Genomic DNA, 16,339 nt, shown 5'->3' on the forward strand with positions numbered 1-16,339 from the left:
AAAAAAAATGTCCAAAATAGGAGAATCTGCAGAGACAGAAAGGAGAAAAGGGACTGGAGATGATTTCTAATTCTAACTCATACCCATGAGCAAGAAGTTCTTTGATTAAACTGTTCTGGAACTCAGTAGTGGTCATGGTTACATAACTTGACACAAAATTAAGTATGCGACTTGCATTCATTTTGATTGGGCAGAGCTGATTAGAGTGGAAAAGCTGTTTTATTTCCTAGTTATTGATAAGGCTTTACAGAATTTAGCCGAGCTAAACCACTAAGGTTGATTTCTACCTCCTGTGCCCCAGGGGACATTTGGCAATGTTTGGAGACATTTTTGATAGTTGTCACTGGGTCAGGGTAGATTGTTACTGACCAAGGGTGGGTGCTAGCAAGCTTCCTACAGTGCACAGCGCAGCTGCCCAGAACAAAGAGCTATCCAACTATTGTTACCAGTGGTGTGGAGGTTGAGAACGGTTGGTGGAAGGCGGCTCAGAAGTTCCTGTCCCATCCTCTCCCTCCTTTCCACCATCTCCATTTTCTTCCCTGGGCTCAGATTATGGACATGGCCTTTGGCTAAGTCAGTCTCCTGGTCACTTCTTTTTGGTCGGTGGTGGGGCTTGAACTTGGCCTGGGCACTGTCCCTGCGCTCTTCAGCTCAAGGTAAGTGCTCTACTGCTTGAGCCATAGTACCACTTCCTGGCTAAGTCAGTCTCTTGGAACCCAAGAATTATATACAAGCATCCTGATGTTTGGAGCTTCCCAGGACAAGAGCAACTCTCTAGATGTAGGGACAGTCTAATTAGTGTCATGTCAAGGACCAGGAGTTGGAAGAACAATAAGCTGAGGAAACATTGATTTTGGCCTTATTATCTGAGACTTCCTGAAACCCTCCAATATTAAGCTTACGTTAAGTTGGCCCTATCCCAGATTGTCATTTTTCTTGTTTTCTCTTTTACATCAGAGTTTCTAGGCCAAAGACAATTGGAATTTTCAAAAACTGTTTCATAAACAAGATCTTTCTCTGATGTCTGAACTAAAACCCAAAGAAGGATAGCTTGATTATCTTGGAACTATGTTGTTTTCAAAGTGTCTATATTAGTTTCTGATAGCTACTATAACAAATTACTACCAATTTAGTGTCTTAAAAGTACATCAGCTTATTATCTGATCATCCTAGAGGTCAGAAAACCAACACAAATCTCTCTGAGCTTACATCCAGGTAGCAGTAGGGCTGTGTTCCTCCTAGAGGCTCTTGGGAAAAATAATCCCCCCCATCTTCTCTACAGCCTTCAGAGAAAGCCAACATTCCTTCAAATCTAGCACAGAAGTATCTTCAAGTCTCTCTGATTTTAACTCTCTTCTTCCTTTATCTTCTCTTGTAATCATGTAAATCACAAATTTTGTTATGTGATCACATAATTATACCCACATAATTCAAAATAACCCCAAATAGTCTCCTTTTCTCAAGGTTGATAAGCTTGGTCTCATTCCTCATATTTAGTGTAGTGACATTCTGAGGGCTGGCTATAGATGTCTTTGGTGGGGGTATTGTTCTGTCCATCATACAGTTGGGAGCTTGGCAACGGTGGAGGAGGGGTCCTGTAGCCACACTCTTCCACCTTCATTACAGGAGAAAAACAATGGAGCTTTTTTTTTCTCATTCTAGTGTTGCAGGATTTTCTCAATCTGTCTTTCTAGATGCTAATTCTCAGTGGGCCTAGGACAGTCACTAAAGGATTTATAAAAACAACTACCCCATATTTATACCTTTGTAACTGAAAACAATATGATTCAGATACTTATTTTGGTAGTGATGATTGTTTACTATGTTTCTGTCACACCTGCTGAGTCTAAATCTCTTCTACCAGGTGGACCCAGCGCACTGCATGCTGGTCTTCAACTCAACGTTTATTGAGCTCTTATCATTGTCAGGTACTGGCTGTGCTCAATTAAGCCAAGTGTTGACCCATAAGGAATTTACAGTCTAGCGAGGAGACAAACCAGTACTGTCAGTCACATCCAGGGAGATTTACAGGGAAGGTTCTGACATCAGTAAAATAAAGAGCTATAGACCTAGGAGGGAGGGCATGAATCAGAACTGCATGGTCATTTGGGAGATTTTTTTTAATCCCCCAAAATGCTATGAAATAAAAACATTTGAAGTGTGGGCCTTCAGACTTACACAAGGAATATCCTTGATGTTCTGGGGCATGCACAATCTAACCTTCACTGGATACTGAAGGAAGTTCTCTTACTTCGCATCTCCCCAACAAACCCTGAGACAAGAACTTGGATGCAGTTAAGTTTGTTTGGGAAGTAGTTCCAGGAAACATGGGAAGAGATGGGAAATGCGAGACAGAGCAAGTCAACATCCAGTACCTGGTACATGTGTAAATGAATGTGACCTGATCACAGGGACCCTCTAAAGAACTTTGTGACACATGCCTTAGAATCATTCCATGAGAATTACAGCAGGCTGAGATTTGTCTACCAACTTCTACTCACATTGGTTAGGAGTATTCTCAGCTTTTAGATGCCTGGCTGAGGGTGGCCACACAGCTGGAGAAGGACATGAGGAGAGTTCTCGGACAGCAGGAGCTGTCAGGTGCTGAAAACTCATAGGTGAGCCTAGGAAATATGAGGCATGCTACCACCTCAGAAGCAATCAGGTAACTTCATAAATGGGCTGAAGGCTGGGACCAGTCAAGGGTTCTTTTACATGAGTGATTCTGACTTTACTCTCAGCCAAAATTCAGTCATGTCATAATCTTGACCAGCTTTCATTTGTGCTGTGACAATCTGATTTCCTTATGGAATATAAATTTTTGGCACTTATATTTTATGTTTTGCTGCTTAGTTAAAACAGATGGGCCTTGGGCATGATCATTAACCTACTGCAGCTCACAAGCAATATCAAATGCTGGGCCTTGGTACAGGACTAGGATCATACAACATTCAATGAATATTGTGAGTGATAATAACACCTCTTTCTTCCACTATTGGTGCAAATTATGACCAAGTACTAAAGTTGAAATGCAATCTGAAAATGTACCTCCAAGACTGTATCATCATTGGGCTTTTAACTATGCAACAGACCAATAGGATTTGTGACTTATTGCTTAGTCAGAAAAATGCCTCATCAACAGTATTATTCCATGAGCACAAAAAAAAAAACATCAACATTGTATTTCATAAAAACGTAAGAGTCTCCTAGAGAACATATTAACCTCTACTATAAACTAGACTCATAAGGTAACTGAGACTACATGGAGATCCATTCACAGTTTACTACATTCTTGCACCAAATGGTTGCCAAATTTCTTGCAGTTCTGAATGTAATTTTACTTTTTGGTCAACTCAAGCTGCGATCACTGAATGCCGTTAGTTGTGGGCTTAAAAAAGACATTTATTTCTCATCATTCTGGAAGCTAAGAAGTCCAACATCAAGGTATTAGCTGAATTACTCCCAGAATGGCCTCTTCCCTGGCTTCATATGCCCAGCTGAGAGGAACAAGCTGTCCAGGGTCTCTTATAATAAGGGCACTAATCTCCCCACAGGGTCCCACCCTCATAACCTCATTGAACCATAATCACCCTTCAAAAATCCCTCCTTGTTCTCCTACCACACTCATGGTTAGGGTTTCAACAGAGGAAATCTTAGCTGGCACATACATTCAGTCAAACACCATTCTTAGTAGTCAACTTTCACTCTAGTGAGGTGAGAGCCCAAGGCATCTCATACACTTCAGTCTAATTGCATGTTGCTCTAAAAAAGTGGCAATAAGTATATTTTTATCCATCCATTGGCTCAACTTTCACTCTAGTGAGGTGAGAGCCCAAGGCATCTCATACACTTCAGTCTAATTGCATGTTGCTCTAAAAAAGTGGCAATAAGTATATTTTTATCCATATCCATTGGCTCTATGTTTTGCAATGCTATTTACATTTTAGATCCCCAGAAACTCAGCATAGTATCTCTTTCATGGACAAGTTATTGCCTCAGAAATCAAAGGACAGTATTTTCTCCGTAACAGCTGATTGTATCAGTATTGAAGATGGTGTCCTTTCCTAAATGTTGGAAGTCCAGTTTTACCATTATTCTAGTTCCAGTAGTGGCTCAAGTCCATCATCACCATCATCACCAATATCATCATTTTCATTATCTTTAAGTCGTTGTGCAAAGGGGTTTCAATTCAACGTGTCCATTTGTGAGTACAATGCGTCTTGATCAATGTCATCCCTTTGATTCTGCAGTCTCCATTCAGTTTGGTTTATCTGTTTATCTGATGGAGACTACAACCACACTGTTTTGATGACTGTTCTGTTATCCTTTGTCTCAACAGAAGTTGTTTCGTTTGATGTTTTTTCCCCTCCTATATTAAACATGCAAATTCGTCTTGCAGCATAGAAAAAGAAAGGCCAACAAAGCATGTCTGTGTCACCTGGTGCCAGCTGAAGGTAGTGATGAGAGATTTGTAATAGGGTCACAGCCCACTCTCACAGCCAACTGACCCTCCTCTCCCCAGCCTCCCCTTCTGCCACCCAAATTCCTGTCACTGCACTAGTCCTCAAAATAAAACTCAGCTGCAAATGGCACACCTGTTCTGGATTAGTTACAATAAATCAGGCCCGTGTTTATTTCAGTTGCATGGACAGGTGAAGAACAGGCTGCATTTATGGCAAGCCAACCAGAAAGCAGAGAAATGTACAGATTAGGGTAGGGTATTTTCCCTCTTAGGGTTAAAGATGCCATTTAACTGCTCTAAACATCCTATTAGGTCCAAACTCATCCAATTCTTTACAGATCCATCCTGAGTTGGAGTACTCACTTCAGGTGTAAGTACTTAAGCACATGGTTTCTAAACCTTATTACCCGAAAGTCACTGAGAGAGCTTACTAAAACTGCAGGTCCAAGCTGGGCAAGGTGTTTCACACACATAATCCTAGGTATTCATGAGGCCGAGTGGAAGGATCAAGGTTGGATGCCAGTCAGGGCGAAAAAGTTTGAAAGACCCCATCCCAACCAATAGAAGTCTTGGTGCAGTAGTATGTGCCTATCAACTTAGCTATGCAGGAAGTATAAATAGGAGGACTGAAGTCCATGCCAGCCTTGGCAAAAAGAGAGACACAAATGGAAAAATAACAAAAGCAGAAAGGGCTAGGGGCGTGGTTCATGTGGTAACTGTCTACCTAGCAAGAGTAAGGTCCTGAGCTCAAGTCCATCATCACCGTCATCACCAATATCATCATCATCATCATCCTCATCATCATCTTGATACAGGTTCAGCAAGTCTGGAATAAAAATTAGAGGTCTATCTCATCTGGAGATCTGGATAGAACGAATCCAGGCATTCACTTTAAACTGCTGTGAAGACTCAAAGCATAATAGGACCTTCTGATTCACGGAGCAGAAGATGGCCTTGGGCCCTCAGAGCAGTGTCTTTGCTGGAATGCACACTACTGTAATGAACTGGGGGGCTGGAGAATATCAAAAGGGAATGGATACAGTGAAATTCATCTATAAGAAAATAAAGCATTTCTTCTAGGCACTAACACTGAAGCTGTGTTGTTGGTTGCTATGTTGGTTCCTATGCAGTGTTTTCCTAGAAAGGGATCCTGAATAGCTGAAATAAATTATAGAATCTCAAGTTGGAAGATTAAAAAAAATCTTTTAACTCAGTTTTGTTTTGCCAGTTGGGGTCCTTTCAAGATGTAAACTCCAAACATAATTCAAAATAGAGTCATTCTCCCACCTCATTCCCAGCACCCAGGATACTACATAAAGATGGCTTCTAAGCAGTAGGACCAAGTGTCTAAGGACAGGTGCGTGGCTTTCCAGGCCCATCCCAACAACGGATCAGAGATCCACTTGGGTTTTCACAGTCTCAGCACTCTTTGCCTTGCTCTTGCTGGCATTTACACTCATGGTATATTTTTAAATCCTCCCGGGCAGCTTCCTGCCAACCTGATCTGCTCAAGGATGTTCCTCAGCACATTCGTTGCTTTTATTCTTCTCTAGTTTTAAAATGATGTATTTCCTAAAGGGCCTGCAGGAGTGAGATTTTTTCCTTAAAGCCCCTTGTATGTTGAGTGTATGAATTTCCAGCATGCGAGGAGTTTCAGGAATATGTACCTCACTAGGATAGGAATTTCTTTGTAAATGTAAAGAATACCCATTGCCATTGTTAGGGAAGTAGTATTGAATCATCGGATGTTTTGTCCCTTGGCTAAAATTGTGGGGGAAGGGATACAGGATCCCTCAGAAAGCCCCTCAAGATGTATGAAACCTTTAGGTCTCTGCAGGCTGGGTCATGTGGTGGAATTTAGAGTCCTCAGTATGACTCCACTCTATACGAACTCCAAACTCTTACCAAGCTGTACTTCAGATTTGCTGGGACAGAACAAAGCTTTCACTAAGGCAAACATCCTGTGGCCTGCTCTAGAACTACCACACTGACATCAGGGCAGGCACTGGGCGTGTGTATATTTAGAAGGCACCACACTTGATTCTGAAGCACACTCAAGACCATCAGCCTTGGAGGTGGAGAGAATAACTTGGGAGCTTGTGAAATGCTCAGGGCTCAAGCCACACAGCAGATTTGATCATGGAGGCATCTGGAGTCAAGCAGCTTCCAGGTGGTCCCAGGTATAGTGAGGAATCAGACCAATGCCTAAGCTTGCTTTGTTTTGTTTTGCTTGTTGTTTATTTTACAGAGCTGAGGTTGAGTCCAGGGCCTCACACATGCTCAGCATGTGTTTTGCCAATGAGCTACATGCCATCCCTCTTAGGACCTGTTCTAATCCGAGGAAGATCTTGCATTCTGTAGAACAGGGCTGAAAGTTCAGTGAACATTGAAATCACCTAAGAAAATGGTCCAAATGCAGATTCTGACCCAGTACAACTGGTACAGGGCTGGAGAGCTCACTCTTTTAACTAGCTGGTCTGTAGATTTCACAGCAGGTTACAAGGCTTGAGACTCTAATGACTTTTACTTGGTTATTTAATATCTAATGATTTTTTTACTCAATTATTTAATGCCAACCAAGTAACATGACCACAGTGAGCCTAGACATAAACCAACCTTGCCCACCTAGGGTGGTTAATGGCATTTGACAGAAGTGACACAGCAGGCTTTGTGATTAAACACAAAACAAATGTTTGTGTTACCTCTGGGTCAGCCATGGAGTGGTGCTGACAGGAGGCTGGACTGCCACGTGCTAAGAGAGATGAGCCAGTACGCCTGGGCCCTACCTGCCAGCATTATGATCATTGCAGAGGGCTGGCTTCTCAGCCCTCTGGAGTGATTGTTTTAACAGTTGTCATTTTGGAGGATATAGATTTTGTTTGCCACCTGAGATGAAATCAAATGCCATGAGATTTCATCACACTACCGAGCAAATTTTAAAACTTACAAATTGTTTATTTCCAAAACAATAGAAAGCAAAACTGCAGATAAGATGGAAGGGATAATGGAATGAAGAATGCAGACAAGAAGGCAATGGGTTTCTCTGCATGTAGAAATCGCAGTTAGGGATGAGAAAAGCAGTCTGAAGCTCCCTGTAGTACCTTGGCCTTGATGCACCTGGAGAGCTAGTAATAGACAAGAACATGGCCATTGTCTACCATGCACCTGAGATGGTTCACTTTTCAGATGAGGAAACTAACATGTATACCTGCTTTGCTTCTCAGAGGTGGATAAAAGGCAAAATGGTGGAAGGTTGTGAGTGGATAGATGTGATAAGACCTTCTTGGATCTCAGCAGCACTTTGTAAGAGATTAGAATAAGGCATCAATAAAACCAAGGTTGTATGTGAATTGCAAACATTCACAAGTATCCGTGGTTTAGAATAAGGGCCAAAAGTGCCAAAAGAGTCAAAGGAAGCACGTTGTATCTGTGGAGAGTTGGCAACAGCATCTTATATGTAAAGAAAACCAGGAAAATGAAGACTACAAAGTGGCTGTGATCAATGATCATTAGAAACATACTGAAGTAGGCATATTGTCACCTATTTTACAACCACTTATTCAATAACCCAATGTCTATTGTGCAGCAGGCACTATTTCAGTTATTAGGATTTCATCAGTGTCATATACATGTAATAAACTCATTCTCTATGATTAGTGATAATGCTTGGCCAGGAAGATTCTTAACTCCCAGAACCTGAGAACACATCCCCATACTGTACACTTACCATCTATTATCCCAAACAGAAATGCAAATCTCTCTGGGATGAAGCTGAGCAGCTATGCAAAAAGACAGAGACAGCACTTCTGACTTAAGAGTAAAGATGATCTTACCCCAGTGTGGCTAGGGAAAGAAATTTAAGATGGGTGGATTGTCAGGCCTTGCCTCTGAGTTGGATCAAGAAAGTGAGCTCAAAACCAAGGTGAAGAGTTGGCGGTGTGACTCTTGAAGAGGATTCAAGTTAGCCTGGGGTACCCTTTCTGTTTTCCACTCCCAAACTGGAATTAGCTTTGGAATCTTCCATAAATGTAGAGAAACTGGGGGCTTTCCAATAGTAGGTTGGGTAAGTACTATTTCAGGACAAATTGTAACAAGATGGCTTTGCATTGTAAAAGAGACTGGGGAAGGCAGGACGTAGGTACGCCTAGAGACATAGATATTCAACAAGACAGTCTTTGTTGAGAAGCAGAAATTAGAGTATGGATTTTCTTCTCAGAAAGCTAAAAGCAATATTCAGATGAAGACAAACTATTAAAAGATAAACTGCTGGCCATTTTCTACAAAAAGACAGCCCAAGGTAAGTGAGTCAGGCAAGACTCAAGAGTGGATAATTTTTTTTAACATTACCCATAATTAAGAGCTTTAACCATGATAAATCTTTAGGTCTGAGAATAAATGCTTATTGTTGGACTTAGTGATGATAAGATGCGCCTTCCTTCCTCCTTTCTTTCCTTCCTCCCTTCCTCCCTCTGTCCTTTTCTCTCATTGTCTCATCCTCCCCCTTCTTCTATCCCTCCCCCTCCTTCTCATCCCTCCTTCCTTCCTCCCCTAAATCACAAAAAGTTTCCTTTAATTCCCAATGCTACCCTCTTCCCATTTCTATATCAAATTTGCAACAACCATTAGTCATTTGCTATTTCTTTAATCACATTTTATAGTAGATAAGAAATACAGGCATCTCCAACAATCATATAGTAACTTTTTGCACAGATTAAAGAAAAACTGCATTTTCAACTCTGCCAATCCCTGTGGCAATTTTTTTCTGCTCTAGTCCCAAGGAAGTAACTAGTACAGATATATATAAAGATCCCATTTCCAGTTATAGGCTGCAGAGAACTGCTCTTGAAAGCCATGCTTCCGTTGAAGTTTCTGGCTGTCCCTTGAGTGAGAGGTCATTTCCGACCTGCAAGGTGAGACACAGTCCTGCTCCCTACAGAAAATGCCAGCTCTCTGCTTGGCTTTCTGGACAGGAATGTTCATAGTTCTGCAGGAATCGTTCTAGTCACAACACAAAGCCTGAGGTCAAGGTGGGGCAGGTTTGTACTCAAGAATGAGATGTGAGAACATAAGCAAAAGAGTTCCATAGAATCTCAGAGATTTACACAGAGTACTTGAGCGTGATCTAAGGACTGCTCATTTTATTAACTCCATTACCAATAAATGATGAGACTGCTTACTTTACCTCATCCTCCAATCTCTAATAATAAAAATAATTCTTCCAATGAAACCCTTTCCAAGTGGATAAAATAACTGTGAAAAGGCACTTCACTTTCCAAGGAAAAGAATAAAAGAGGAAATGCTATATTTATCAATAGGAAAAAAATTAAAACTGCCACTTTATTTTATGTCAGTATTTGACCAAACCACCGACTAAACATACTTTCAGAGCATATCTGAGGTTACCTGTGTGTGCACTAAGTGGTATGTTTAAAGAACTAAATAGGGGTAAAACTGGCCTCCCTAGGAAAAAAAAAACAACAAAGTATTTATCTGATTAATTTGAACAACAGAAGAGAATAACTTACTCTGTCAAGAGCTACCGTGGCTCTGGAGATTTGTAGCTTCGCTGTCTTATGACAGTCTTTAGCAATCAGTGCTTCAGTTTCTTTTGTTTTCACAGAGAGTGATCAATAATTTTGCACTGGGGAACATTTTTCAGAAAATCTTCTCTAAAAGTAATAATTGGATTACAACTACAAAATTGGAGGAAAGGGAACATGAAGAATGGTAAAAAAAAAAAAAAAAGATTCATAAATAACATTTAGATCATGTATTTCTGAAAAAAATCAAATTTTGGCCATAGTATAGCATTGGTCCAAAGTTCATTTGGAATACTTGAATATAAAAGATAAATAAAAACAGTGTGTCAAAGCATTTTTGTGCATTAATTATTCTGATAAATGTAATTTCATCTCTTTAAAATGAGTATTAAAAACACCCCAAGTCAGTGAAGAAAGAATATAGTTTCTGTCTGGCAGTATTTTCCTGCCCTCTTTGAGACTTTGGGGTCTCAGAAAGGAAAATAAAGCAAACACTAATCAAAAACACATTACCAGCCCAGCAGTCAGCTTTATCTGCTTCTTCCAGAATCACAAAGTGAACCCTGCAAGTCAATTAGACTCACTGACACCCCTTTTCCTTTGAGTTATCAATTCTGATAAAGCCACAACCTACTGCTTTCAAAGTGTATCTGAAGAATGACCCCAACGAATGTTTTTCTCCTTTAAAGGCTATGCCCAAAACATTTGCTCGAGAAACTTTCTGAATAGCAAACATTGCCTAGTAAAACACATGCAGTAGATGAAATATCAGGTTTCTTTTTCCAGCTGTCCAGAGTCCCATGAGTGCCTCTCACTTCTATCGGTCTTTTGCTATAATTAGGAGGACTCAGGGTTTATCTGGGCCTTTTTCAAAACCAGATTTCCTTCCTAGCAGGAGCAATAGCAGCTGTCATTTGCAAGTACCTTGATGGTCCTGGGAGACTTACTTTGATGTACATTATGATACAGAAATCATGATTACGAAGACACACATACACACATATGCATGCACACATGCATGCACCCTACCACCACCACTACCACCACACCACACCGCCTTCTCTCATAATTTTGCAAAAGGAGACTTACCTGAAGATGATCACTCTGGTCTGGAACCCAGTGTGTCTCAAATAAGTCATAAACCTGCACCCCTTCTCCCTTGAAACTTGGGTACCCTTCCTTGTTGAGTGAGCCTTGCTCTGTCGGAGGTGACGTACCACATGGTCGGATGTGGAAGTGGGAATTCCGGCGAGGAGGTCTAGCTTTGGTGTGCAGAGTCTGTCTTGGATCGTTCTGGGTCAGAGGGTGACTGGTGGGTTCCTGGGAAGGGGGGTTTAAGGTTCCCTCTGGGGAGATTTCCTTCCAGATTAGCTTCTTGGCATTTCCCTTCACTCTGGGACACCCTCCTTTGGTGGGTCTCTGGGTGCCCCTCCTGCTGCCTGCATGTTTCTCCCATCTGTCTTCAGCACCGCTCTCTGAACCCTGCTTCATCTCTGACTTGTCTGTCCCCCCAGACAAGGGCTTCATCTCTGCCTCTGTCGCGGCCTCATCCATGGTTAGCAGGTTGTCACTGGTGAATTCCTCTCCTGCTTGGTGGCAGTCTCTGGCTTCTCCTTGAATTCCTGGACAATCATTTTCAGCAATCCCAGAAGCACTGGGGAAAGCAGTCACTGTTCCATCCTGGTGAGGGCCCAGAGTGAGTCTCGTCCCTCCTGGTGGGGAGGAGGGACTGTGCTTGGACGCTGTGCTGCTCCTGATCCCCACTTCTGGGGACTGTGAGTGAGAAGCACAGAAGCCAGTGGTGGCATCCATAGGCTCCTTGTCACCCGACACCTGAGGCCCACAACCCATTTCACTGAGGAAATGCTCACGCCCACCCAGGCCACACTCGCTGAATTCCATCTCTTCGTCATCGCTTTCTAATAAAAAAGCATGCCCAGTCCTTTGCAGGCTCCCTTGCCAAACTGCATTAGAGTAATCCGTCATAACATCGGAACATTCCAGATACTCCAGGTCATCGTCTGAAAACTCCTCTGTGCAGGTTAAGGTTATCTCTGGGCAAAGTTCATAGTCGCTGCTGTCCGAGTCTTCGCTGGAGACTTGGGGGTGGAACTCCCTGTTGCCCGAGGTGCTGTTGGCATCTGGGTAAATGCCTGCAGTTGCCTCTGACAGTGGGAGACTGAAGCTGATGTATTTCTGTGCTTTGGGGTTTTGATGACTAGGGGTGAAGGCCTCCCCATTAGGGCTGTCATCGCTCAGGCCATCTTCTGTGGAATGCACCGTCCAGTGGTGATATACATCACGATGTTCGGGAGTATTATTTGAAGGCAGGGAAGTTTCTTCTGTGTTACTTGGATCATAAACCTCTGCAGCTGGCCTCATTCCTTTAACGTGGTGGGGATTTTCAGAGCTGGGGGAGCAAATGTCATAATTGGCCAATACCTGGAGTGAATGGAAGAGGTTGAATTTGGCAGGGGAGGAATCGGGTGACGTGAGAGTCTCCGGGGAGACACTCTCTCCTTCCTTACAAGGCTGTTCTTTCTCATGGGTCTGCCTTGTGTGTTCTTCCTCATCGGTGTCTCCCTCATGTGTCTGCCCCACGGCCCCCCCACCTCCCAGGGCAGGAGAAACGTGTGGGATTTCTGGTGCAGATTCCACCTCCAGGGAAGCAGAGCAGCAGACCATTCCCAGGTCGTTTCTGGCTGACACTTGATACACAGCAGCATCGCTCTGGGCACAGCTAGAATAAAGAGAACGTACAGGTAAGTCTGCACCTGAGTAGCAGCATTGCTCACGTGATAAGCCTGTGAGGAATGGCGACCATTTGATATGCTTGGGAAGCTCTGGGGCGTCTCTGGAAATGGGCTGCTGTAGTCAGAAGCAGCTGTCCCCCGGACTCTAGCTGCACCCCCAGTGCTGAAAACCTGAGACTCTCAGAATTTTCCCCAGCAGCTTTCCACTATCTGACCCTGAAGTGGAAATGCTATGGATTTCTTAGATGAATGGAGGAGATGTTGGAGATTCTAATATCTTCTTGCCTTTCAAAGTCATTTTTATGTTGTGGGAATTTGAAAGAGCATTATCTTTCTGGAGTGAGACATTGAACACAAATAACTAAAGCATTCTGTTGCATGGTGGATGTGTCAGCAGCAGCTCTTTTTAAGACAGTGTGAAGAAATGTGTTTCTTGCCAAGAGACTATAAAAACCATAATAGGATTATGTGGTTGAAGGCCAGTGTCACTTTCTTCTTGATTTAATGTCACAAAAAGATCTAAGTCACAGCCATGAACCCTATTAGCTGGAAACCCACATCCACATGTCATCCTGACTAACATAGACCAAGCCAGGTGTTTGGCTTGGAAGGAATAGAATTCTGGATCAGACTGAGCCTGCATTCCCTGTTCCAGGAGGGACAACACTCCTTGGTTCCTCCCTTTTCTAACTGGAGCCACATGAAGCCTGGCCCCTGCCCTGCTTCACTGACTCATTTCCTGTAAAGACCTTTCCTCACTCCCAATAAAAGCTTGTTACCCTTGTGTAAGTTATTTATCCCATTTGACCTCTTTGTGATACTGATGATCTGCTAGAGGTCAACAGGCAGGAGCCATGCATGGGTCTGGCTCGGACTTAGAAGCAATGCTCAGGTGTTTGCTATCTTTGATTGTCCCTTGTGTAAAATACACCCAGCTATTGAACTGGGGAGGGGTGGGTATTAGACAGCTACAGTCCTCCTTGTCTTCTCTCTCCCCACTGGAGAAACCCTTTGCTTCTTCAAGTCCATACATGTTCACAAGCCTTCGGCCATTGGTACTTGCACATTCAGGCCTCGTTTTCAGATGTCAGAGACTCAGAGACTCATTCCAGTTTTAATAATGTCTTGTTTCATTGGTAACCTGCCTCCTTAGAAGCCATTGTGGCTCAAGCTTAGCTATGATCCACAGCTGTGATCAGGCTCTGTCTCCAGCCACTGACACCAGAAAACTGACATTTAAGGCAACTTTCTGGTGAAAACAGTAGCCATCCCTCTCCATTTCACAAACCTATTCTGATTCTAGTGAGAAAACAAGTGTGATGGGTTTCATAAAAGCATAAAATCTATGCCATATGTTTTCTCCAAGGTTGTGAAAGTGCCAAGACCAAGTAACCTCTGGTCTCAAGATGCAAGCAGAAGAACCATTAGAGATCTCCACTTAAAATTCAAGGTCAGCCAGGTACCAAATGCTCACACCAATAATCCTAGCTACTAAGGAGGATGAGATCTGAGGATCACAGTTCAAAGCCAGTCCAGGCAGAAAATTCCATGACTCTTACCTTCAATTAACTAGTTTAAAAAAGTTGTGGTAGAGCATCTTCCATGAATGAAAAAGCTAAGGGATAGTTCCTGCATCTTGAGTTCAAGTCCTAGCACTACCATGCATGTGTGTGCGCACGCGCGTGCGCACACACACACACACACACATACACCTGTCATAATCCCATGGTTCATGCCTGTAATCCTAGTTATTTCAGAGCTAGAGATGAGGAGAATCATAGTTAGAGGCCTTCTGTTGAGACCTTATGTCAACAGAAAAATGGATGTGGGAGCATAGGTCTGTCATCCCACTGTGTAGGAAGCAGAAATAGGGAATCATGATCCAGACTTGCAAAATAACCCAAAGCAGAGAGAGCTGGAGGTGTGATTCAAGCAGCAGAGCACGCTCCATCAAGTGCAAAGGTCTGAACTGAGAATGCTTCTAAAGATCCTGCGCCACTCTAACACCAGCTGTCCACTCACAACACCTGGGGACAACCTGTTCTCATTCTCATTAGTTAGGCTGTGGTCTCCTTAAGAATGAATCTGCAACTGAAGAGGCATTGTCTGCAGTTCCACATGACACATCATTCCCCTTGTGAACCTCTTTGGGATTTAGACTCCTTTAAGAGTTTTCTAAGGGACATAAAAGAACACTATGGAGTCTGGAAAAAATCCGGAGTACTTCAGATTTTCCTGAGTTTCCCAGCCAGATACCCAATGACGGGTACAGATGATTCTCAAGGTTCAAGGAGAAGACAAAAAGAACTTTAGGAAAATACAGAGAAAATAATTAGGCCAAATATGTTTAATGACTACACAGATGGAAAATTGTCATGATTTAATGATGTGTAATTTAACAGCACATGCATTTTAGTTGATAGAAGATTTACAATCCATTCTAAGTACACTAAGTAAAGTGCAAAGGGGCTGGATTAAGTCCAATTAACTTCTCACTGGTTAATGAGTGTCTGTGAGTTATCGTTAGTGGTTGGCACATAATTAATCTCTAAGCATCGTACAGAGGAAGGGGAGAAAATTAGGCAAAGAACCCAGCATCTGTTGAATGCTTTCTAGGTTAAATATCTAGCTGTTCTCCATGTACAAAACTGAGTTCAGCTGGGTGCTGGCGGCTCATGCTTGCAATCATAGCTACTCAAGAGGCTGACATCTAAGGATCTTGGTTTGAATTCAGCCCTAGCTGAAAAGTCTACAAGACCCTATCTCCAACTAACCAACAAAATTCTGGACTGGATGCATGGATCAAGTGGTAGATCACCCAGCAATCAAGCTGAGTAGTCAAGTGAGAGTCCAAGGCACTGAGTTTAAGGCCTGGCAGTACCCTCGCAACACACACACACACTCACACCATCAACAATAACAAAAACTCAGGCTCAAAATTGGTCAGTAATTTCCCTAAAATGTCAAAGCTAGGAAGCAGCAGAGCTGAGATGAATGAAAAGAGTTTGGAACACTGAAGCCTAGCTTAGTGCATGCTGTTCGAAAAACGACATGTCGAGAAGAGAAACAGGATACAGACACCATTGTGCAAATCAAGTGTTTCTGTCTTCCTCTTGATGAGTCAGTTGGCAAGCATGCGGAGGGTATATGCTGGTGACTAGCATTATGGTAAGAGCAGAGGATGATGGGTGGCACAAACTTCTCAAGAGGGCAACCATAGATCAGCTCTTGGCTAAGCTGTACTGTGCACACTGGCAGGAGAAAGGCAGCTCACAGAAGGGACTTCCAACCACCACAGCTAAAATGATGTGAAGCCAGTAGAGGTGTAGAATCTTCCCAAGATGCTGGCAGAGAGACCTGTGTGCCCCATAGTGATTTCACAGGAATGCAAAAACATCCAGAAGAAATTCCCTGAACCATTCATTGAGTTCCCTCCTTGCATATCTTTTGGCAGGGGGAAGCAGACACATTCCTCCACCCTGCTTGGAAAGTCTTGACTGAATTCTCCAGGTTCTTTCTTAATTTATCATTTTCCTTATTAAAGTAATTGAGGTTCATGCTATTGTAATTGGCAGAGCATCTTC

At 42.8% G+C, this 16,339-nt stretch overlaps 1 protein-coding gene across 1 annotated transcript in view; it reads right to left on the reverse strand.

The window, feature by feature from the left end:
- Alpk2 (alpha-kinase 2) overlaps positions 1–16,339 on the reverse strand; it is a 99,871-nt gene that overhangs the window by 63,724 nt on the left and 19,808 nt on the right. Inside the window, exon 3 of the mRNA XM_013018893.1 lies at positions 11,092–12,742. Within this exon, the coding sequence (XP_012874347.1) occupies positions 11,092–12,742 (1,651 nt within the window). The remainder of the gene's footprint in view (positions 1–11,091; positions 12,743–16,339) is intronic.

This window comes from Dipodomys ordii, unplaced genomic scaffold (genome assembly GCF_000151885.1).
Source record: "Dipodomys ordii isolate 6190 unplaced genomic scaffold, Dord_2.0 Scaffold43, whole genome shotgun sequence".
NCBI classification, from domain to species: Eukaryota; Metazoa; Chordata; class Mammalia; order Rodentia; family Heteromyidae; genus Dipodomys; species Dipodomys ordii.